This window comes from Siphateles boraxobius, unplaced genomic scaffold, assembly GCF_051911475.1.
Source record: "Siphateles boraxobius isolate OS27281-9 unplaced genomic scaffold, OSU_SipBor_1 130, whole genome shotgun sequence".
Classification (NCBI taxonomy): Eukaryota; Metazoa; Chordata; class Actinopteri; order Cypriniformes; family Leuciscidae; genus Siphateles; species Siphateles boraxobius.
Window position 1 is genome coordinate 10,422,993 of NW_027508734.1, and position 23,916 is coordinate 10,446,908.

The 23,916-nt window shown below is 48.1% G+C and overlaps 1 protein-coding gene, 1 long non-coding RNA gene and 1 pseudogene across 2 annotated transcripts in view; 1 reads left to right on the plus strand and 2 right to left on the minus strand.

The window, feature by feature from the left end:
- LOC143737118 (uncharacterized) overlaps positions 1 to 23,916 on the plus strand; it is a 131,030-nt gene that overhangs the window by 73,935 nt on the left and 33,179 nt on the right. The gene's annotated exons all lie outside the window — the stretch shown is intronic.
- Positions 7,240 to 17,223, minus strand: LOC143737106 (uncharacterized; annotated as a pseudogene).
- LOC143737839 (uncharacterized) lies at positions 8,548 to 9,951 on the minus strand. Its single transcript, XM_077229701.1, has 3 exons — positions 9,491 to 9,951; positions 9,087 to 9,369; positions 8,548 to 8,991 (listed from the first exon to the last, which is right to left on the minus strand). Exons 1-3 carry the CDS (start codon positions 9,949 to 9,951, stop codon positions 8,548 to 8,550), a joined length of 1,188 nt encoding a protein of 395 aa, XP_077085816.1.

The following is a 23,916-nucleotide window of genomic DNA, read 5'->3' on the forward strand; positions in this document are numbered from 1 at the left end:
ACTAGCTGCTTACCACGTCCCTTTCAGTGGAGTTTCTCTTGGGAGACACCCGCTTATAACTCGTTTCCTCCGTGGCACTTTGAGGCTGAGGCCAGCAGTTCGTACGAGGGTGCCGACTTGGGATCTGGCCATTGTATTAGAAGGTCTTTCCCTAGCTCCTTTTGAACCTATCGAAGAAGTTCCCGAGAAGTTTCTCACTTTTAAGACTATCTTTTTGCTTGCTATCTCTTCACTAAAAAGAATCGGAGATTTGCAGGCTCTGTCGGTTTCACCCTCGTGCCTGGAATTTGCACCTGGCATGGTTAAAGCTTTTCTGCATCCTAGACCAGGTTACGTTCCTAAGGTTCCTACTAATATTGTTAGACCTACGGTTCTGCAGGCTTTCTGTCCTCCTCCATTTATGTCATCGGACCAGGAGAAACTTAATTCACTCTGCCCTGTTAGGGCATTAGACGCTTATGTCCACAGAGCTGCCCTGTGGAGGAAATCAGAACAACTTTTTGTATGTTTCGGGCCACCCAGGAAAGGGTGTCCGGCGTCTAAACAGAGAATGAGCAAGTGGGTGGTTGAGGCTATCTCACTTGCTTATGAGTCGGCTGGCCAGCCTTCACCTTTGGTTGTCCGAGCTCACTCTACCAGGAGTATGGCTGCTTCTAAAGCTCTTTTGTCGGGGGTTTCCCTGAGTGATGTTTGTGATGCGGCTGGATGGTCTTCACCGCATACTTTTATTAAGTTCTATGACCTAGACTTAAGCTCTACCCCTGGGGCACAGGTGCTCTCGTCCTCTGTGCGCTAGTCTCACATGACGGTCATTTGGTCCTATGGCGACGTGGGTATTCGCGTTCCCGCAGCGTTTGACGCAGCTCGAAGTTCCCTTGAAAGGGAACGTCTCGGTTACGTATGTAACCCTAGTTCCCTGATAGGGAACGAGACGCTGCGTCGCTCCGCCATACTCCCGGCACTCCCGTTAGCGCTTCCTTCAAGCCTATCAGAAGCTAATGCGCTTGTGTTTTTGGGGTGCTTTATAGTTTCCTGGTCGATGACGTCACCCGCCTATGACGTTTCATCTCTCCATTGGGCTGATTCCATACGTGCTTCATGACGCACAACGCAGGGGCGTTCCCGCAGCGTTTGACGCAGCGTCTCGTTCCCTATCAGGGAACTAGGGTTACATACGTAACCGAGACGTTTTCCCATGGCATCTGACATCCTGACATCTGACCTCTGACAAATTAAACACTCTAGTATTGAATTAAAATATTTTATTATTTTAAAAAAATATCACATATTCAGTATGAATTTAAAAAAGCAGGCAAATTGTATTTCTAAGCATAAAACGACCATTTCAACCATTCACATTTATATCTAATGTATTATATAATCATAATCAATGGAAGATATAAAACATCTTCCACACTGTTTTAGTTTTACAAAAGTTAGTTTTAAAACTATGTTTTAGTTAGTTTAGTTTTATCTTTTTACAAGAGAAAAGATTTAAAAGAAATATATCAGGTTCCCTTTCGTAGTCACTCCGAGTTACGTCGGATGACGACGAATGGGGGTTTCGCTTAGAACACCTATCGACTTCGAGTATTACAAAACGAGCCAATGGCGATGAAATGCCATGGGTCTGCGGAATTTGCATAGCGTATCTCCGCCCCACCGCGTGGGTATAAAGGAGGACGCCGGCAACATGCAGGTATGTTTTTGCTTCGGAGCCAAGAATATTTCTTCACTCCACAATCATCTCTGACTTCGCTCTATGAGACGAGCATCTCTCTCCGGTGTTGGTGTGACGGCGATCTGCAGCGAGCTCACAGTGCCTGCTGATCTGTGCAGTGATCTGCCAGTGTGTGTGTATCTTCCTGTGCGCTTCAACATCGCGGAGTTTTTTTCTCCTCTCATAAAAGAGCTCGCACGCGGCACGTCTTTTTAAAGACGGCTCGCCCGTGCATTTCTGGTTGCAGCGGATTGGTATCGGACTCTGATGGGCACGAGCGCTGTCTAGTGTGTTTGGGCTTTGATAATGCTTGAACAGCGCTCGTGGATGACTCAAGTTCTCTCTGGGAACGTGATCATCGCGTCATATATAGGTCGAGACTCGGTGAACTCGCAAGAGTGAGAGTCCCCTCATCCACTACCCGATCTTCGGCTGGTGGACAGGGTGACCTGAGGGTGTTGGTCTGGAACAAGGCGCCGACTCTGTGTCCACGCCCCAGCCCCCCCTCTTTAATGACGGTGCCCGCTAGCGAACTGATGATTCCACGAGTCTACCCTCGGGTGGCCCGTGTGTTTTCATTTGAAGCTACAGAGGATGATGCTGTGTCTGTAGCAGCATCACTAGGTGGGCTTGATTCTTCTGGAAATGACGACTCTTCACAGCTGCCACCCTTTGGTGTGCATACGGCTGTGCCTGAGTCTGATCCGGAGATGATGGCCATGCTTTCCCGGGACGATTGGTTTTTGGGTGAGGCCGCCGACGCGTCCACGGCAAACCCCAATATCTTTCCTCCCGGACGTGCATGATGAGTTCACGGGTCCTCTCGTTGGTCTCATCCGCCTTTCCTCCCCTCAGGGGCCGCTGCCCATGGGTACACTGGGGTTCCCCCGGTTGAACGCTCTGTTGCCATGCTACTGTGTCCTCAGAGTGCTTCCCGGCGCAATCCTAAGCACCCGTCCAAGCCTGTAGTTCTTTTCGTCACAGTAATCTGTGGCGAAATCCTATAGTGCCACAGGACAGGCAGCTGCCTCACTGCATCCCATGACCGTTCTGCTGGTCTACCTGACCCAGACGCTCATGGACATGCAGGAGGGCGGGACTGACCCGAGGCTCTTCAGTGAGCTGCGCGCCGCCACTGACCTTGCTCTCCGAGCGACGAAAGTGGCCGTACGCTCTCGGAGTCAGGTGATGTTCACCAGTTTGGGGCTGACCGGTCTGATGTGCAAGATGTCGGGCGGACCCGTCTGCTCGACACCCCCATCTCCCAGGTCGGCCTCTTCGGCGGTGCGGTTGAGTGCTTCTGCCCAACAGTTCTCAACCGCCCGTGAGCAGATTGAGGTTATTCTGCCCGACGGCCCCGCCGTCCGCTCAGATCCCTCAGTCTGCCCACCGCCGAAGGCTCCCTCCCACGGTTCCAACCCCGCCCGTTCACCCGGGCCTGGCTCTGGAAGACCGTAGGGGGATGCCACAGCCCTCTCCAGCCCCGCACCCCGCTAAACGCCGGGTTAAGCGGCACTTTTGAGATGGGCTGCTCAGAGATGAGACTCAGTTCTTTCCAGGAGTTGGTAGCCACTCCTTTCCCCGGTGGAGGGCTGGGGAAGAATCCTTATCCAGGAAGAACTGACTCTCTCCTTGGGAGAGTTGGGAGCCTGCACTAGAGCTCCCTATCTGTTCCGCTGGGTCGTGCGAACCATCGGCTCGGCTATGCGATTCAGTTCGCACGGTCTCCTCCCGGCTTCACGGGAGTCCGCTCCACTTTGGTCGGTGGCTATGCCCCTATCATGAGAGCGGAGGTTGCTCCCTACTGGCGAAGGGTGCGATTGAGACTGTCCCTCCAGCCGAGATGAGGTCCGGGTTAACAGTCCCTACCTCATTGTCCCGGAGAAGTCTGGTGGGTTACGGCCAATCCTGGACCTATACATCTGAACCGCTCCCTTCTCAGGCTGCCGTTCAAGATGCTCCTGGCCAAACGCATTTCTGGATGTGTGCGGCCACAGGATTGGTTTGCAGCGATCGACCTGAAGGACGCCTACTCTTATGTCTCCGTTCTCCTTCGACTCAGACCGTACCTACGTTCTGCTGTCAGGGCGCGCATGTCAGTACGCTGTTCTCCCATTCGGGCTAGCCCTGTCTCCTCGCGCCTTCACAAGGTTGTTGAGGCAGCCCTTGTTCCTCCATGGGAACACGGGGTTCGCATCCTGAACTATCTCGGTGACTGGCTGTCTTAAGCTCACTCCTGAGACCAGGTTTGTGAATACAGGGACCCAGTGCTCCGGCACCTAGCTCGTCTGGGCCTTCGGGTCAACTGGGAAAGGAGTAAACTTTGCCCCGTGCAGGGGAGCTCTTTTCTCGGCATGGACTTGGTCGCCTTCTCCACTCAGCCATTAAACAAGAGTGCGGTCCCACTGAAATTGTTTCAGAGGCTCCTGGGGCATATGGCATCTGCAGCTGCGGCAACGCCGCTCGGATTGCTTCATATGAGACCGCTTCAGCTGTGGCTTCGCGATCGAGTCCCGAGGTGGGCATGGCATCATGGCACGCTCCGAGTTACAGTAACTCCGACCTGTCGTCAGACCTTCACCCCGTGGTGGAACCTCAGTTTCTACGGGCCGGTGTTCCCCTAGAACGAGTTTCCAGGCATGTTGTTGTCTCCACAGATGCCTCTTCCACGGGCTGAGGCGCCATGTGCAATGGACATGCTGCCGCGGGCTCCTGGACAGGACCCCAGCGCCTTCTGCTTGTCAATTGCCTCGAGTTGCTGGCAGTACGCCTTGCCCTGCACCGTTTCCTCACGTTGCTCAGGGGTCAACACGTACTAGTCCGTTCAGACAATACCGCGACTGTAGCGTACATCAACCGTCAGGGTGGTCTACGCTCCCGCCGTATGTCGCAACTCGCACGCCACCTCCTCTTATGGAGTCAGAAGCACCTGAGGTCCCTTCGTGCTATCTACATTCCGGGAGATCGGAACTTTGCAGCCGACGAGCTGTCACGGTTTCGGCCCATCTCCGGCGAATGGAGACTCCATCCCCAGTCGGTTCAGCTGATTTGGGACCACTTCGGGGACTCACAGATAGATCTGTTTGCCTCTCACGACTCGACCCATTGCGCCCTGTTCTATTCCCTGACCGAGGGCTCTCTCGGCACGGATGCACTGGCGCACAGCTGGCCGCGGGGCCTACGCAAGTATGCGTTTCCCCCAGTGAGCCTTCTCGCACAGACCTTGTGCAAGATCAAGGAGGACGAGGAGCAGCTCATTCTGGTTGCGCCGTATTGGCCCACCCGGACCTGGTTCTCCGAACTGGTGCTCCTCGCGACAGCACCTCCTTGGCCAATTCCTCTGAGGAAGGATCTCCTTTCTCAGAGACAGGGCACCCCTTGGCACCCTCGACCCGATCTCTGGAGGCTCCACGTGTGGCTCCTGGACGGGACGAGGCAGGTTTGAGTACCCTGCCACCAGCGGTGGCGGCTACCATCACTTCCGCTAGAGCATCGTCCACGAGACATGTCTATGCGTTGAAGTGGAACCTCTTCGTCAACTGGTGCTCTTCTCGTCGAGAAGACCCCAGGAAATGCTCGATCTCTGTCGTGCTTTCCTTCCTGCAAGAGGGGTTGGAGCGAAGGCTGTCTCCCTCCACCCTGAAGGTGTATGTGGCCGCTATCGCCGCATATCACGAAGCAGTTCAAGGTAAGTCTCTGGGGAAGCACGACCTGATCGTCAGGTTCCTGAGAGGAGCGAGGAGACTAAATCCTCCTCGCCCTCCTCTCGTTCCCTCTTGGGACCTCTCAGTGGTCTTAAATGCCCTGCAGAGGGCTCCCTTTGAGCCTCTGCAATCAGTGGAGCTTAAGTTCCTGTCTATGAAGACAGCGCTCCGGGTTGCATTGGCCTCCATCAAGAGGGTAGGGGACCTGCACGCATTCTCCGTTGACGAAGTGTGCCTGGAATTCGGGCCCGGTCACTCTCACGTGATCCTGAGACCCCGGCCTGGATATGTGCCCAAGGTTCCCACCACTCCCTTCCGGGACCAGGTGGTGGACCTTCAAGCGCTGCCCCGGGAGGAGGCAGACCCAGCCTTGGCACTGCTCTGTCCAGTACGCGCTCTCCGCGCTTACGTAGACAGAACGCAGTGTTTCAGGACCTCAGACCAGCTCTTTGTTTGTTATGGTGGGAGACTGAAGGGAAAGGCTCTCTCAAAGCAGAGGTTGTCTCACTGGATAGTGGACGCCATTGCTTTGGCTTACCAACAGCAAGGCCGACCGTGCCCCCTTGGTGTGACAGCCCACTCCACCCGGAGTGTGGCTTCCTCTTGGGCTCTAGCACATGGCGCCTCGCTGGCAGACATTTGTAGAGCTGCAGGCTGGGCGACACCCAACACATTCGCCAGATTCTATAATCTCCGAGTGGAGCCTGTGTCCTCTCGTGTACTCGCTTCAGTTAGCTAGTACTGGACCCGCTCAGGTGTCTTCGCTTGCTCGCCATTACACTCCACGGACTGGATACGTGCGATTATTCCTCAGGTGAGCCTTCCTCTTTGAAGCCCTGAGTTCCTCCAGCACTGTTGACGCTGGCGCCAGTGTCTATTGCCTGGGCGTCGGCTAGGTGCCTCCGTGTGCATGGTTCCTCCCTGAGTAACCCCCACATGTGTATTTCCACTGTAAGCCTCCTTGAGCAGGTGTCTTTCCCTTGGCAAGCCATCTTGCCCTCCTGGAGTTGAAAGTTGCCACCCCTCGGGCTGGTCACTCCAGTGTTCCTCCATATGTAGCCCTCCGGCCATATGTGTATCTTAAGTCCTCCCTACGGGTAGGCATGCTGCGGCATATCTCCTCTGAGATATGCTTCCCAGTGTACCTTGGTATTCCTGTGTTAAGTAGGACTCCTTCGCCTGTGCCAGTATCACGACAGGGGGATCAGACTTTCGCAGGGCACTGGAAGACAGCTGTGAAGGTGGCGTGATTTCACGGGGACCCCCATTCATCGTCATCCGACGTAACTCGGAGTGACTACGAAAGGGAACGTCTCGGTTACGTATGTAACCCTCGTTCCCTGAGTAGGGAACGGAGACGTTACGTCTCCCTGCTACTTCCGCTGTACCGCTGGGCAGACGCCTGAGTTCAGTCTCGGCTCCTCAGCGAAGACATACCTGCATGTTGCCGGCGTCCTCCTTTATACCCACGCGGTGGGGCGGAGATACGCTATGCAAAATCCGCAGACCCATGGCATTTCATCGCCATTGGCTCATTTTGTAATACTCGAAGTCGATAGGTGTTCTAAGCGAAACCCCCATTCGTCGTCAGCCGACGTAACGTCTCCGTTCCCTACTCAGGGAACGAGGGTTACATACGTAACCGAGACGTTTCATACAGTACAACTTAAGCTCATATCAACAGCAGTTTGATGTTGATTTCCACAGTTAATGTCCATTCATTGTACATACTGTATTATTGTAAATTCATGGCCTATTTTTTTAATTCAAACTAAGGCATGTGCTATAATCATTTGATGTGGTAAATTTTGCCACTTAAAAAAATAAGTAAGCTTGGTAGAAATGGACTTCTTTCAAATAACTGCTAAATGCATGATAAATGAGGTGAAAGTCAAACTTGTGTTCAGCCAGTTTTATTCCTTAAGCCTTCTAAAGGTTAAATACGTTTGTAATACGTTGTATAATTGACTGCAGTGTTTGTGTCATCAGCCTGAAACAGAACCACAGTTAAAATGATACATAGATTCAAATATTTTGATTATGAACATAAAACACAATTAGAATATAAATTATAAAATATATATGTATATAAACCAAAACCGATTAAAACTTCATGCAGACATTATGCAGTTTCACATTTTATCTGTAAAGGTATATTGGCATAAAGCACACAAAGCCGAGTCTGAAAGCAATCAAATAAAGAGAAGATAAAGCAAAAGGAAAAGTCTTACCATTGATTTATCAAGCACAATATATGGGATTCCGTCTTGAGTAAACAATAAGAGCGTATATGTTACAGTTTTTTACAATCACTTTGCTACTATTTTCAGAACCTTGATGTCATTTCTCAAAACTCTAGACACAAAACTCAAAACGGTTATCACTTGTAACACAGGTTGTCTAATGTTCAAAACATTGCATTGTGCATTCACATCTTTAAAGAAATCTTGCACTTGCACAATCTTTGGTTCAAAAAACAAATTTACTGTGAAATACCATTGAAACACAACTATAGATCACCCACACACAAGCAACCGATAGTTTCACTCTGTCATTGTTCGTACAATCATTAACTATTGTAGAACAAAATAGGTGATACAGGTTTCATTATGGTACTACATGTACAGTAAATACCTCTGTTACTGTAAAGTACTGCAGTAGTAGAGAGAATACAGACAAAGTGGAATCATTGAACAAAGTTTGTAATATATTGATGCAAAACACTACAGTACAATCACAACATTGGTTTATTTTAATCAAAGCAAAAATACAGTAATTAGCTATGAAATAGAAAAGAAAAGACAGTACTGTAAACCATCAAATGCAATGAAATAGAAAAGAAAAGACAGTACTGTAAACCATCAAATGCAGTGTTCCTCAACTTGCTTGCACTGTAAGAAATAAAACAGCAGTGATTACTGTACTTCTACATTGTCATCAACTCTGTGTTGTGGATTTGGCCACAGGTTCTCATCTACATCACAATGGATGTTTTCATTAGCCAAACATCTTGGAAAAAACCTTCGGGCATGGCGAATCCAGGCCTGACACTGGTCTGCTGTGATGTCATTGCAGGCGTCATCCATGGCCTGGAGAAGAGTGACTTGTTCATGAGGGTGCCTATCATGAACCTTCCATCTCCATGCGGAAAAAAAATTCCTCAATCGGGTTAAGGAAGGGGGAGTATGGGGGTAAATACAGGGTGGTAAATTGTGCATGGGCCTGAAACCATGCTTGCACCACATGAGCATGATGGAACCTGACATTGTCCCAGACAATGACATAGGTCACACCTTCAGCTCTACAAACCTGTTCGAGCTCATCAAGAAAGGTGACAAGGAGAGCTGCATTATATGGTCCAATATGAGGTCTGCGTCCCACCACACCATCTTCTGATATAGCCGCACACATGGTAATGTTGGCCCCACGTTGTCCAGGTACTTGGATGGTTGCCCACTGGCCAATGAAATTCCGACCTCTCCTCCTTGTCTTGGCCAGATTAAAACCTGCCTCATCCAAATATATGAATTTGTGATGGTCGTCATCAGCATCCAGCTCCATCACCCTCTAAAAATACATTTTGGAAAGAGATTTAGAGATTACCGTACAATGTAGAATTTTTGGGAATGTTTTTACAACAGCCGTCTTGAAACTGAACTTACCTGAACATACTCAGTCCTCATTTGTTTCACTCTGTCTGCATTTCTTTCGAAAGGCACATGGTATAGTTGTTTTATAGATACCTGGTGCCTTTTCAGTATGTGTGCAATAGTCGGCAAACTTATGGATCCCACATTGTTGAACATGTCTTCATTGTCCAAGATATGCTGGCGAATTTCTGTTAGGCGAATATCATTTCTGGCCCGAACCAAATCGACCACAGCCTGCTCTTGCTGGTCAGTTAGAATTTTGCCTCTGCCTCCACTATTTGGCCTAGTCACAATTCTACAGGGAACATTAGAGTAAGAAGACACTTGGTCACATCACCTATTCTGTGATACACATTGGTATGCAGTCATTTGACAATTGAGAGTAGCATAATGTTTAGTGCATGCTGATAACTTACCGGTTCTCATTGCGGAAAGTTCTGATTATTGAGGCCACGGTTGACCTTCTCAGGTTTGGTTGTATCATTGTAGCCGCCTCAGTCATTGTCATGCCATGATTTATGACATGGTCTACAACTATTGCCCGAATTTCATTGGACACTCTATGCTGTTGCTGCCGCTGTCTTGGTCCGTGGCCTTGTCCTCTACCACGTTCCCCCACACCTCTCAAACGAGGCCCACGACCACCTCTCAGAAGGGGTGCCTGTCCTCTACCACGTTCCCCCACACCTCTCAAACGAGGCCCACGACCACCTCTCAGAAGGGCTGCCTGTCCCCTACCATTCCTTTGACCAACACGTCTTCCTCGTCTTCCTCGTCTTCCTCGTCTTCCTCGTCTTCCTCGTCTTCCTCGTCTTCCTCGTCTTCCTCCCACCACTGCTTGACCTCCATTGTGACCTGGATCACCTGCTGGCTCCATGTTACGTATCACTATGCTCTTGCAATTGGATCCCAATCAACTCTTTATATACTCATTCCACAATGTGCCCTCAATCATCAGTAACGAGTTGGCAGAATTGGACAAGCAATTCCAAGGGCCTGCATCTCTACAGTGCAGTACTGTCAATACTTTAAATAGTCTGAAAAGGTGGTACAATATTTGGGACCATAGACACAGTGTCTGATGGAGCATTACAGTATGATATAAAATATTAGGCTACATCCATGGATATTGTAGTCTAATTGGTTCATGCTCCACGCTAATTGGTGACAATGAATCTCGTTATCTTGAAACTTTCATGATTTACTGTAAACATGGAAGATTGTTTGTCTGTTTCCATACAACTATGCATTAAGAGTAACGCAACAGTTACTTATCATTTTGAGCAGTTGTATCAATTGATAGTTAGATCAGTGTAAGGAAATGAATAGACATTCATTTGAAATGTAATGTGTGAATTGCCTTTTGAAATAGTAGTACTTTGATGTTAAGTTGTGTCATATTGAACAAGTGATTTTTGTTGAATGAACAAATTATCTAAGTTTTATGTGTATTGTATCCAAACAATTGAGAAAATGGTTAGAGTTTTGAAAAATGTGCATTTTGATAATTGGTTGTGAGTTTTGTGTCTAGAGTTGTGAAAAATGACATCAAGGTTCTGAAAATAGTAACAAAGTGATTGTAAAAAACTGTACATCTGCAATGAAACTTATAGACTGCTTAGAATACTAGTGTTAAATAAAGCATGTAAATCTTACCTTTCTGCTGGTGTTTGCACAACTGTAAGCCCAGAATTATGATCACAATCACTGATAAACTGTTTGAAGCTGCTAGAACGTCTCGGTTACGTATGTAACCCTAGTTCCCTGATAGGGAACGAGACGCTGCGTCAAACGCTGCGGGAACGCCCCTGCGTTGTGCGTCATGAAGCACGTATGGAATCAGCCCAATGGAGAGATGAAACGTCATAGGCGGGTGACGTCATCGACCAGGAAACTATAAAGCACCCCAAAAACACAAGCGCATTAGCTTCTGATAGGCTTGAAGGAAGCGCTAACGGGAGTGCCGGGAGTATGGCGGAGCGACGCAGCGTCTCGTTCCCTATCAGGGAACTAGGGTTACATACGTAACCGAGACGTTCCCTTTCAAGGGAACTTCGAGCTGCGTCAAACGCTGCGGGAACGCGAATACCCACGTCGCCATAGGACCAAATGACCGTCATGTGAGACTAGCGCACAGAGGACGAGAGCACCTGTGCCCCAGGGGTAGAGCTTAAGTCTAGGTCATAGAACTTAATAAAAGTATGCGGTGAAGACCATCCAGCCGCATCACAAACATCACTCAGGGAAACCCCCGACAAAAGAGCTTTAGAAGCAGCCATACTCCTGGTAGAGTGAGCTCGGACAACCAAAGGTGAAGGCTGGCCAGCCGACTCATAAGCAAGTGAGATAGCCTCAACCACCCACTTGCTCATTCTCTGTTTAGACGCCGGACACCCTTTCCTGGGTGGCCCGAAACATACAAAAAGTTGTTCTGATTTCCTCCACAGGGCAGCTCTGTGGACATAAGCGTCTAATGCCCTAACAGGGCAGAGTGAATTAAGTTTCTCCTGGTCCGATGACATAAATGGAGGAGGACAGAAAGCCTGCAGAACCGTAGGTCTAACAATATTAGTAGGAACCTTAGGAACGTAACCTGGTCTAGGATGCAGAAAAGCTTTAACCATGCCAGGTGCAAATTCCAGGCACGAGGGTGAAACCGACAGAGCCTGCAAATCTCCGATTCTTTTTAGTGAAGAGATAGCAAGCAAAAAGATAGTCTTAAAAGTGAGAAACTTCTCGGGAACTTCTTCGATAGGTTCAAAAGGAGCTAGGGAAAGACCTTCTAATACAATGGCCAGATCCCAAGTCGGCACCCTCGTACGAACTGCTGGCCTCAGCCTCAAAGTGCCACGGAGGAAACGAGTTATAAGCGGGTGTCTCCCAAGAGAAACTCCACTGAAAGGGACGTGGTAAGCAGCTAGTGCCGCCACATACACCTTTAGTGTGGAGGGGGATAACCCTGTGGAGAAGCGCTCCTGCAGGAATTCCAGCACTGCACCCACTGGGCAGTTAACTGGGTCCTGCAGGTGTTCTCCACACCAAGAAGTGAAAAGTTTCCACTTCAAGGCATAAAGCTTCCTCGTGGATGGAGCTCTGGAGTTAAGAATGGTCTCAACAACCTCGGTTGAGAGACCGGAGTCTATGAGCTGGGCCCCCTCAGAGGCCAACCCCACAGTTTCCACAATTCTGGGCGGGGGTGAAGTATCGTGCCCCCCGCCTGGGAGAGTAGATCCCTCCTGACCGGGAGCTCCAAAGGAGAACCGTCCAGGAGAGAAATCAGGTCCGCAAACCATACTCGGGCCGGCCAGAACGGGGCTACTAGTAGTAGACTGACCCCGTCCCGGCGGACCCTCTCCAGAACTCCTGGTAACAGAGCAATCGGGGGAAAGGCGTACAGACGTGACCTCGGCCACGGCTGCACCATAGCATCCAACCCCAGGGGGGCTGGAAGAGTGATGGAGAACCACCGATGACAATGAGTGGTCTCCTTGGAAGCGAATAGGTCCACCTCGGCGCGACCGAAACTCAACCAAAGGAGCTCCACCACCTCGGGGTGGAGTCTCCATTCCCCTGGCCTCGGCCCCTGCCTCGACAGGGAGTCTGCTACCACATTCAAATACCCAGGGAGATACATTGCTCTCAGAGATAGTAGCTTCCCTTGGGACCACAGGAGGATCTGACGGGCCAACTTGTAAAGCCGGCGAGACCGCAGGCCCCCCTGATGATTTATATAAGAGACCACCGACGTGTTGTCTGATTGAACTAACACATGATGGCCTCTCAGGTCTGTTAGGAAGTGTTTCAGAGCCTGAAACACAGCCAACATCTCTAGACAATTTATGTGCCACGAAAGATGATGATCCTGCCACAGACCTTGGGCTGGGCGACCACTCATGACCGCCCCCCACCCTGTGAGGGAAGCATCCGTCGTTAGCGTTATGCGACGACAAAGAGCCCCCAGCACAGGACCTTTGGATAGGAACCAAGTTTCTCTCCACATGACCAGAGCACGAAGGCAGCGCCGCGTGACTTTGAACGTGCGGAGCGGATTTCCCCTCGGGGAGAATCCCTTGGTCCTGAGCCACCACTGTAGCGGTCTCATGTACAACAGGCCGCAAGGTATAACGTTGGACGCTGCTGCCATCAGACCCAACAGTCTCTGAAACTGCTTGACAGTGAGTAGCTGGCCTAGCTTCACTTGTTTCACAGCTGAGAGAATCGAAGCGATGCGGGTCGGAGAGAGTCGCGCCCGCATCGATACCGAATCCCAAACGACACCCAGAAAAGTGGTCTTCTGGGAAGGAGATAATACACTTTTCTTTGCGTTCAGCCTCAACCCCAACTTTCTGATATGAGCGAGGACGACATCTCGATGCCGAACCGCCATCTGCTCGGTCTGAGCTAAAATCAACCAATCGTCGATGTAATTGAGAATACGAATGCCCTGAAGCCTCAGAGGCACTAGTGCTGCATCCATGCATTTCGTGAAAGTGCGGGGAGATAAAGCTAGGCCAAACGGAAGAACCCTGTACTGGTACGCCTCGCCCCCGAAGGCGAACCTCAGGAACTTCCTGTGTTGTGGAAGGATGGACACATGGAAGTATGCGTCCTTCAGATCTATCGTGACAAACCAGTCCTCGGACCTGATTTGAGACACGATCTGCTTGATAGTGAGCATCTTGAATTTTAGCTTCCCTACCGAGCGATTCAATATGCGCAGGTCTAAAATTGGACGCAACCCCCCATCCTTCTTTGGAACGATGAAATATCGGCTGTAATAACCTGACTCCAAACTGGGAGGAGGAACCCGTTCTATAGCCTCTTTTTGAAGGAGCGTTTTCACCTCTTGTTCCAATACCAGAGCCTGCTCGGGGCCCACCACTGTGTGCAGAACCCCTCTGAATTTTGGTGGACGACACCTGAACTGGATAGCATAACCCTTTTCTACTGTCTGCAGGACCCAATGAGATATTTTTGGAAGGCTTTTCCACTCTGCCAGAAATTCTACTAAGGGTAGAATTTCCTCTCGAGACTGGCCTCTGGTGTAACTTGAGCAGCAGACGCAGCGCCCTGTAACGGCGCACCGGCAGGGAACAACTGGTCTGACCGCTCTGAGACCCTCCTCAGAGGGAGCGAGCGTCCCTCGGGAAAGCGCTCGCTGGGATCGTCTGTGCCCCGGCATAAAGGCGGGGTTGGCAGAACGAGCCCCTGAGGGCACCGAGGAGGAATGGGCACCGTAAAAAGAGGTGAACACCTTTCCGCCTCGGTGGGGACCACCCTCAGCATCCTGAACGGCTTGGCGTCAGGACTTCTTCTTAGCCGAAGCCTTCTTAGCCAATATAACTGTCCTCAGATCAGTTCTACTGGGAGAAGGCTTCGGCTGAGAGTGTCGCGGCTGAGCCCACTGTCCAGCAGGGGGAGCACGAGACGCGACACTCTGCCTCTGCTGCGCTCTATGTGATGAGCTCGAAGACGGCCGGGGCTGCTCCCGCCCAGCAGCCCCAGGGACATGAACTTTAAGGGGAAGAAACTTTTTAAAAGCTGCAGTTTGTTTCTTTTCTTCTTGGAATTTATCGATAACTGAATTCACAGCATCACCAAACAACCCCATGGGAGAAAGAGGAGCATCTAAAAGAAAAGCTTTTTCTCTCTCTTTAATATTAGTCTGATTTAACCACAAATGTCTTTCTGCGGCCACCAGAGCTGCCATAGAACGACCCATTAATTTGGCCGATTCTCTGGTGGCACGCAGGGATAAATCAGCAGCCTGACGCAGTTCACGAACTACGTCAGTACTGACCTCCTCACTCTCACTCATGTCCCTTAGCAGATCAGCCTGGTATGCCTGCAAGATTGACATAGTATGCAGACATGACGCAGCCTGACCTGCTGCCGAATATGCTTTACCCACTAAAGCCGAAGTGTTTCTTAAAGGCTTGGTGGGTAATGCCGGTGCCTTAAAAGATGATGCTGCTTCGGGGGAGAGATGGCTCGCAAGCGTCTCTTCCACACGAGGCAAAGCACCATAACCATGAGCCTTGGCTCCCATAATATTAGCGTATGTTGAAGTCTGGGGACTAAACACTCTATATGACACCGGTTTTCTCCATGATTTCGACACCTCGGTGTGGAGATCATGGAAAAACGGCAGGCACCGGCGTGGAGGCTGCACACGTGACGGCAAAAATCTCTCATCCAACTTTGATTTAGAAACAGACTCCTGTCTAGTCACTGGCCATTCAATATTAAGTTTTTCAACAGCTCTTGTTAACACCTCCATAAGCTCATCACTCTTAGGAGTGTGGGGTGGCGAATCCTCCACATCTCCCTCAACACTAACAACATCAAGTTCCTCAGAACTGGATAGCTGCAGCATTGGTGCCTCAGCCCGAGCGGAAGAAACCGCAGCGCGTGCTTCCGAACCCGGGACTGAGGCACTGGATCTCACAGGTGAAGGGAGAGATAAGGCAGAGCCCGTCTCAAACCCCGCTGTGAGATCCATCTGCGATCCCCACGATAAGCGCCGCCGCTCTGCCTCGGCAGAAGCGGGACCCGAACCGCGGGGAGCGCGCACCGAACCGCTCTCCTCAAAGAGCGACCGGCGGGAGCGGAGCGTCCTTAACGGCAAACGCTCGCAATGCTCACAGTCTGCTCCCTCGAGAGCAAACTGGGCATGCTGAACTCCCAAACAAACAACACAAAGATCATGTGTATCCCCGCTCGTTAAATAACGCGAGCAGGGAGGAACACACTTTCTAAACTGCTGTTCGTCCGCCATAATCTCTCAATATATATATATATAGGGATAAATTGTTTGTGTGGTGCAGGGTATGTAAGACAGACAATATCACACAGGGACAGATTCACATGTAGCGCGACTGAAAGCACAGAAGCTAATGCGCTTGTGTTTTTGGGGTGCTTTATAGTTTCCTGGTCGATGACGTCACCCGCCTATGACGTTTCATCTCTCCATTGGGCTGATTCCATACGTGCTTCATGACGCACAACGCAGGGGCGTTCCCGCAGCGTTTGACGCAGCTCGAAGTTCCCTTGAAAGGGAACTAGTGCAATTGTACTCCATGGTGTATCTGTAGAGATTCAAAATAACTTCTTTGTAAAAGATATTAGTGATGCAACAACACCATGAGTTGAAAATTCAGTGGATACCTGTCCCTGGCAAATCAACTTTTCTTCCTTCCCCAAACAGTATCTCTCCACATGTGGCCACAGCGCAGTAATAAATCCCAGCATCATAGTGAATGAGGTTCTTCTTCGGCAGGTTGTAGACACATTTGTGTGTGGTTGAGTTCCCATCAGATCTCCTCTCACACACAGCGTTCCTTCGCTCCTGAGTGTAAATTATTCCTGGAGGAGATTCTCCAGATTCATGTCTGAACCAGTAGACGTTGTGTTCTCCTGCACAGCTCTGAGTGACGACGACACACTCCAGACCTGCTGCAGACTCTTCTGGATGATCTGGATCTGTCTCAGGTCTCTGATGCTCTGAGTCCATGCTCAGCTGTCCATCTGAGAAGAAACAACTATAATATAATGCTTGTTTGACCAGACACAATGTGCATGTAGCACAGTAACATTAAAGTGAATGGTCTACTTACCTTTAACAATGAGATCAGTGCCTTCACCAAAATAAAAACTAATATATATATATTTAATACAATAGTATGTTCCAGTGTCTGATTCTTCTGCATTTGTGATGCTCAGATTAAAACTGCTCTTGTCTTTTGTTACAAAAAAGCGTTTATGTTTGTCAAAGCCATTTTCAAAGATGGCAGATAAAGCTTGATATGATGAAACAATTGGAAGGGGTTTCTCTCCGACTCTTTGTTTGACCCAAACAATGTTTCTTGACTCTTCTGAAAAAAATACAGGCAAGGTTAACACTGTCTCCAGCTTGAACAATCTTCAGACGATTCTGAGCCACGACGTCTGTGTTATCTGAGCTGCCTAAAGAATGAGTAAAAGGACAGTTAGTTTTGCCTGCTGTAGTTTTGGTTTCTTCAAGTACAATGCAGTAAAAAAAAACTATTCATTAGCTATTCATTGTCTAAGTGCTCTAAATGAACAGAATACAAAATATTAACTTACACTTTGAAAGGAAAAGAAGTAGAATAAAAAGATGCTGATTCATTTTGACACCCCAAACAGGTTAAATCATCTAGAGGGACAAAAATATTACAATACAATAATAATAATAATTATATGCATTAAATTACAAATACAATTATACAATTCTAGTTTTTCACATAACACTTATGGGGGGGAAATCTAATTTTTTCTCCATTATTTCGCAGCATTTTAATGCAGGACAATAGCATGTTAATGTACAGTAGATATATGATCCACTTCCAAGACATTTGTCCTCGAAAGCAGTTTCACAAAATCAAACAGAAAAGATAATTAATCCTAAATTTTACAGTGCATGAAGGTAAAGAAAAATTCTAATCTTTACTTACAGACTTTCTTGAATAAAAGATCACGTTGTTGTGTCCTTCTCAATAGCAACAGTCATCTACTATGGGGTTGTTTTATTGAGTGTCATCATTGAGTAAGGTATAATGAATATCAACACTAGACATTACATAGACATTACAAGATGTTAATGCTTAAAACAAACCTTCGAACAGGCATTTTCATTTGCATTCTATTTTGTACTGTATTGTAGAAGTGTATTTGGACATACTCTGGTATTATAAACAATCACCTAACACATGCAACTTATTTATATCTACCATATATGTTTTTCGTCCATGTTTTTACATATTCAAATTAAAAATGTGTATATGTATATATATATATATATATAATCATGTGGAAAAGAAAGAACACCGTTATGAATTCTGTGGATTTACCTATTAGGACATTATTTAAATAAAATCATCTAGTTGTTAGTTAAATACAACCTCAGATGAACAACAACACATGCCATATTAAATCGTTTCATTATTCATATAACCCAAAAAAAAGCCAAAATTAAGAAGCCATGTGTGATAAACTAAGTACACCCTATGATTCATAGCTTGTAGAACCACCTTTAGCAGCAATAATTTGAAGACTTTATCAGTCTCTTACATAGTTGTGGAGGAATTGTGGCTCGCTCTTCTTACAATGTTGCTTCAGATCATTGAGGTTTGTGGATATTTGTTTATGCACAGCTCTCTTATGGTCCGGCCACAGCATTTCAATCGGGTTGAGGTCTGGGCTTTGACTGGAACAGTGCAACACCTTGATTCTTTTCCTTCTCAGCCATTCAGTTGTAGAAATGCTGGTGTTCCTAGGATCATTGTCCTGTTGCATGAGCCAATTTTCATGTTGGAGAGAAAGCCTCACATTTGACTCTAGAATACTTTGGTATCCAGAGTTTGTGGTCGACTCAAAGAAGACTGCAAGGTGTCCCGGTCCTGTGGCTGCAAAACAAGCCCAAATCAGTAACCCTTTCACCACAGTGTTGACTATTGGTATGAGGTGTTTGTGCTGATATGCTGTGTTTGGTTTTCGCCAAACGTGCCTCTTTGTATCATGGCCAAACATCTCTAGTTCGGTCTCCTCTGACCAAAGGACATTGTTGCAGAAGTCGTGTGGTTTGTTCAGATGCAACTTTGCAAACCTAAGCTGTGCTGCCATGTTCCTTTTCAGTCGGTGACGTTTGAAGCCACGTCGGACTGAATCGGGAATCTCGCTAGAGAGACCAATCTACTTCGAGTGTAAGTAAACAAGCCAATACACATTGGCATGTGAGATTTGCATCTCTGTCCCCCAGTGTGGGTATAAATGAGCAGCAGGTGCAGCACATGTCAGCTTTCCGCTTCCGAGCTGAACGGTTCTACTGTTTCTACTCTGCAATCTACATTGAGAGAGTGTTCTTCGAGCCTCCTGTTTTCTTTTTGAAAGAAGCCTTTTGCAGTTGGTGTTGGTGTGACGACGCTTCGTGGTTGTCATGGTCTCATAAAGAGATTTAAAAAACATCTGTTTTTTACAGCTCTTGAAAGAGTGAGTGCACACAGCACGTTGTACTAAATTCATGCGTGTCGTGCAGCAGCTATTTCCCCTGTGCATTACAGCACCTGAGAGAGCTAATTTTCCTAAAACAGCTTACACGGGTGTGACATTGCATCTATTTAAAGATGTCAATCCCCCCGTGTGTTTACGGATACGGTCGTTACCTGGCGCTGGCTGAAAGTCTCGATTGTTGCCTCAGGTGCCTGGGCTTAAACTATGCTAAGTTGAGGCGGTCGGTCAGTGTTGAAGTGCTTGAATCCATTCAAAAGCAGGACAGCGGCCCCACTGAAGTTATTTCAGAGGCTCCTGGGGCATATGGCAGCTGCAAACGCAGTGATGCCCCTCGGTTTGCTTCATATGAGGCCGTTTCAGCACTAGCTTCACGGCCGAGTCCAGAGGTGGGCGAATGCCCGTAGAACAAGTGTCCAGGCATGATATTGTCTCCACGGATGCCTCTACCAACGGCTGGGAAGCCAAGCATTGGCACATCAACTGCCTCTAGTTGCTAGCAATACATCTTGCACTGGGCCGCCTAAAAGGGCTGCTACAGGGCAAACATGGATTGGTCCATACGGACAGCACTACGACCATTGCGTACATCAACTGACAAGGTGGTCTACGTTCCCGTCGCATGTCACAAATCACCCGCCATTTCCTCCTTTGGAGTCAGAAACATCTGACGTCGCTTAATGCCATTCAAAACCTAGGCTTGCTCAATCGTGCAACCGACAAGCTCTCGCGACAACCTGCGGTTCCAGGAGAATGCAGAATGCATCTGCAGAGGCTTATTGCTAGCTGTTTTACTCCCTGACCGAGGGGACACTTGGATGCACTGGAACACAGCTGGCCCCGGTATGCATTTCGCCCAGTGAGTCTTCTCGCACAGACACTGTGCAAAGTCAGGGAAGACGAGGAGCAGATCTTGTTAATTGCTCCTTATTGGCCCAACCGGATCTGGATCCCAGAACTAGTACTCCTCGGGTCAGCCCCTCCCTGGCGCATTCCTCTGAGGATGGACCTGCAGAGACGGGGCATTCTATGGCACCTGCAAATGGAACCCCTTGTGTCTGGTCTCTGGACGGAATGCGGAGGTTTTAGGTGACTAACCCCAGGAGGTAGTGAACACCATCTCTTCCGCGCAAGCACCGTCTACGAGACACAGTTACACCTTGGAGTGGAACCTGTTTGTCGATTGGTGTTCTTCTCACCCTATAAGACCCCCGGACTTGCCCAAAAAATTCAGAGAGGTCCCAGCTTAGTGTCGGCTTATTGCGCAAATACATGTGCATATATTTCTCCAGTAGAGTTCCCTGAGGGTCAAACCCTGTGACTTCCTTCATCACTCGTGGCAGCCGGATATATGTGTGTGTGTGTGTGTGTGTGTGTGTGTGTGTGTGTGTGTGTGTGTGTGTGTGTGTGTGTGTGTGTGTGTGTGTGTGTGTGTGTGTGTGCGTGCGTGCGTGCGTGCGTGCGTGCGTGTGTGTGTGTGCAATGTACATTTTTATAACACTATACATGTTTTCTGTAAACATTGGATTTCTAATACAACATACTGTACATTTTTCTCTCTTCTGTCTGCCGCAATCCATTTTTCTGTACTTTTTCTCTTTTGGAAATGCAGATATGCAAAATAATACTTCCTATGGTCTTCCATGTGTGTCTGTAGAAGTGAAATCAGCTGTAATTTACTTGTGCGTTCCAAACACAGAAATGGGAAAAAATTTAAAGATTTTCTGTGAGTAATCATAAATCTGGACCTCTTCTTCACACAAAGCAATTTCTTGACTTCAGAAGATAATGGTATGTTTTTCAATATTTTTGACATTTGAAAGCTGTAATAAATATCAAAATATCTAATTTCAAACAATATATAAAATTGTCATAGTTGATAAAAGGTCATAAAACATGCTTTGAGAACATCAACTTGGTTGAGACACAAGGAGCATAAAATTACAATGTTAAAAAAAAGTTGGAGGTGTTTTTATTGCACTGGAGTTTGTACATATTTATGCCCCTGAAATGCTCTGATACAGTAAGTTTTGGGCTTTAGGCCATTAATATCACAAAGCACAGACTCCTCCTCAAAGTCATTTGTCAGATTTGACAAATCATCAGCATTTGTCCATATGATAACATGTGACATGGATCACAGCTTCAGTCAGAAGTACATCATTTCCTGTAGAGTGACTGACAGGAAGAAGCTGCTCAGTACAGAGAGAGAACTGCCATGGTGATCATCAGCGGAGAAACGTTAACATTTAAAATATAACTGTGAACATTAAATAAATAAATTATATATATATACTGTATACTGTATATATATACAGTATACACACACAGTATACACACACACACACACACACACACACACACACACACACACGTATATATTTTTGTTTCAATTGTTTTAGGTTCATTTAAAAAAAAAAATCTGTAAAGTAATTTTCCAAATATGTTTATATAGAGCGCACACTGCAGCTAATTTACTTACAAAGAGTTAGTTACAAAGAGTTGCCCATATTAAATATCTTAATAGAGAGGTTTAGTTTGTGTGCACAGATGTTTTTGTGCACCTCCTTGATATGCACACTTTTGCATGATTATGCAGAGTGTGGTTTAAGCATTTTTCCAACCACAGGACTGACCCAGTGTGTTTTCACACCTTAATGTGAATTAAAACCACACGCACATCATTCACAGGCGGTTAACTTCACCTTACACTGGTAGAGGGGAAAAAAAGGCTATTGATGCTTACTGCGGGGTGACAAAAACATATATAAATAGTAACAGTTTATCCTGACTAGAAACAATTACCACTATTACAGTACATATACACATATACATATACTATTATAAATTAATTTAAATGTGTTTATATACTATTAAAATGAAGTTCAATCTAATTAAATTATGTTTGTTTCTGCAGCTGAATATAGTTAAGCTTATTAAAATATAAACATTTTTAATAAGGAAAATGGAAGCAATAAAATAATTGATTAATGAAAGTTTCATTAAACTTAAAAGTGTTTAGCTGTGGTAGGACACACTTTTGTCCAGAAAGAGACAGAAACTGTAACGGTCACCAGCTGGAGTGCCCTTGATAGCCACCAGAGGGCACTCCAGATAAGACTATTATCACTCACAAACTACATTTCCCATAACTCACTGCCCGGACTTACCATCACTGATCACATTCACCTGTACCTCATTCACTGATTGCATTCACCTGTGTCTCATCCTGTTAGTCTGTCTATTTATACCAGGTTCATTCATTCACTCACCGCGAAGTCTTGTTTTAGTGTCACACTGCAATTCTGAGCATTCTCCCCATTTTCTTGTCTCTTGGTCTTTTTGGATTTCTTGCCTGTTTTGGATTACTCTTTTGCCTCTGACCCCTGCCTGCTTTGTGTGTTTGTTTGTTTGTACGGACTGCCTGCCTGTGTTTGACCTTGCCTGTTTTGGATTACCCCTTAATAAAACTGCATTTTGATTCTCCACCTTCGTGTCTCGCAGCAGTTTCGTGACAGAAGACTTCGCCTCATATGGATCCAGCAGTTGTCAGCAACCAGGCCCTGAGGAAGTTCCTTTCTTCGGTGTTCCAAGATGGCCAGCCTATTGAGAGGTATGCAAGGGACTTTTTGTCTTGCTGTCATCTGGGAACGTTAAATGACACCCAGCTCATGGACCTGTTTTTGAGTGGGCTAGATGACGACGTTGCTCAATTGATGCCGGAGGACTATACCGGCTGGACCCTAGAGGGGTATGTCGACCTAGCCCTCTCCTTGAGCGGTACGGCATTTACTGTGGGCTTGGCTGATGAAACACCCTGCAAGCTCACAGTACCACCAGAGCCCTCACCACTGGCCGCGTCCAGTTCAGGGTCTTCACAGCTCCACGTCCAGTCTGCCCAGCCAGAGTCAGTTTACGTCTCGCCTGCCTGGCCTGGGAATCATCATGTCCTGCTTACCATCAAGCCAGCCACTGGATCGGTCTATGGACGTACAGGACCGGTTTCCAGCGTGGCCGATCCCCCGCTTATGTCTGCAAGTGCTGCCAAGAGGGCCATCGTTCAAGGGTTCAGTCCTGACGAGCCAGACCCAGAGCTTCACGTCAGCCACGCCCAGCCAGAGCTTCACGTCAGCCACGCCCAGCCAGAGCTTCACGTCAGCCACGCCCAGCCAGAGCTTCACGTCAGCCACGCCCAGCCAGAGCTTCACGTCAGCCACGCCCAGCCAGAGCTTCACGTCAGCCACGCCCAGCCAGAGCTTCACGTCAGCCACGCCCAGCCAGAGCTTCACGTCAGCCACGCCCAGCCAGAGCTTCACGTCAGCCACGCCCAGCCAGAGCTTCACGTCAGCCACGTCCAGCCAGAGACCGTCCAGCCAGAGACCGTCCAGCCAGAGACCGTCCAGCCAGAGACCGTCCAGCCAGAGACCGTCCAGCCAGAGACCGTCCAGCCAGAGACCGTCCAGCCAGAGACCGTCCAGCCAGAGACCGTCCAGCCAGAGACCGTCCAGCCAGAGACCGTCCAGCCAGAGTCTACGGACAAGATGGCCGCCTCCGAGCCAGGGTGTCTACGGACAAGATGGCCGCCTCCGAGCCAGGGTGTCTACGGACAAGATGGCCGCCTCCGAGCCAGGGTGTCTACGGACAAGATGGCCGCCTCCGAGCCAGTGTCTACGGACAAGATGGCCGCCTCCGAGCCAGTGTCTACGGACAAGATGGCCGATCCAGAGTCTGTTCACGTCCCTTCCTCCGAGCCAGTGTCTATGGACAAGATGGCTGAACCAGAGACTGTTCACGTCACTTCCTCCGAGCCAGTGTC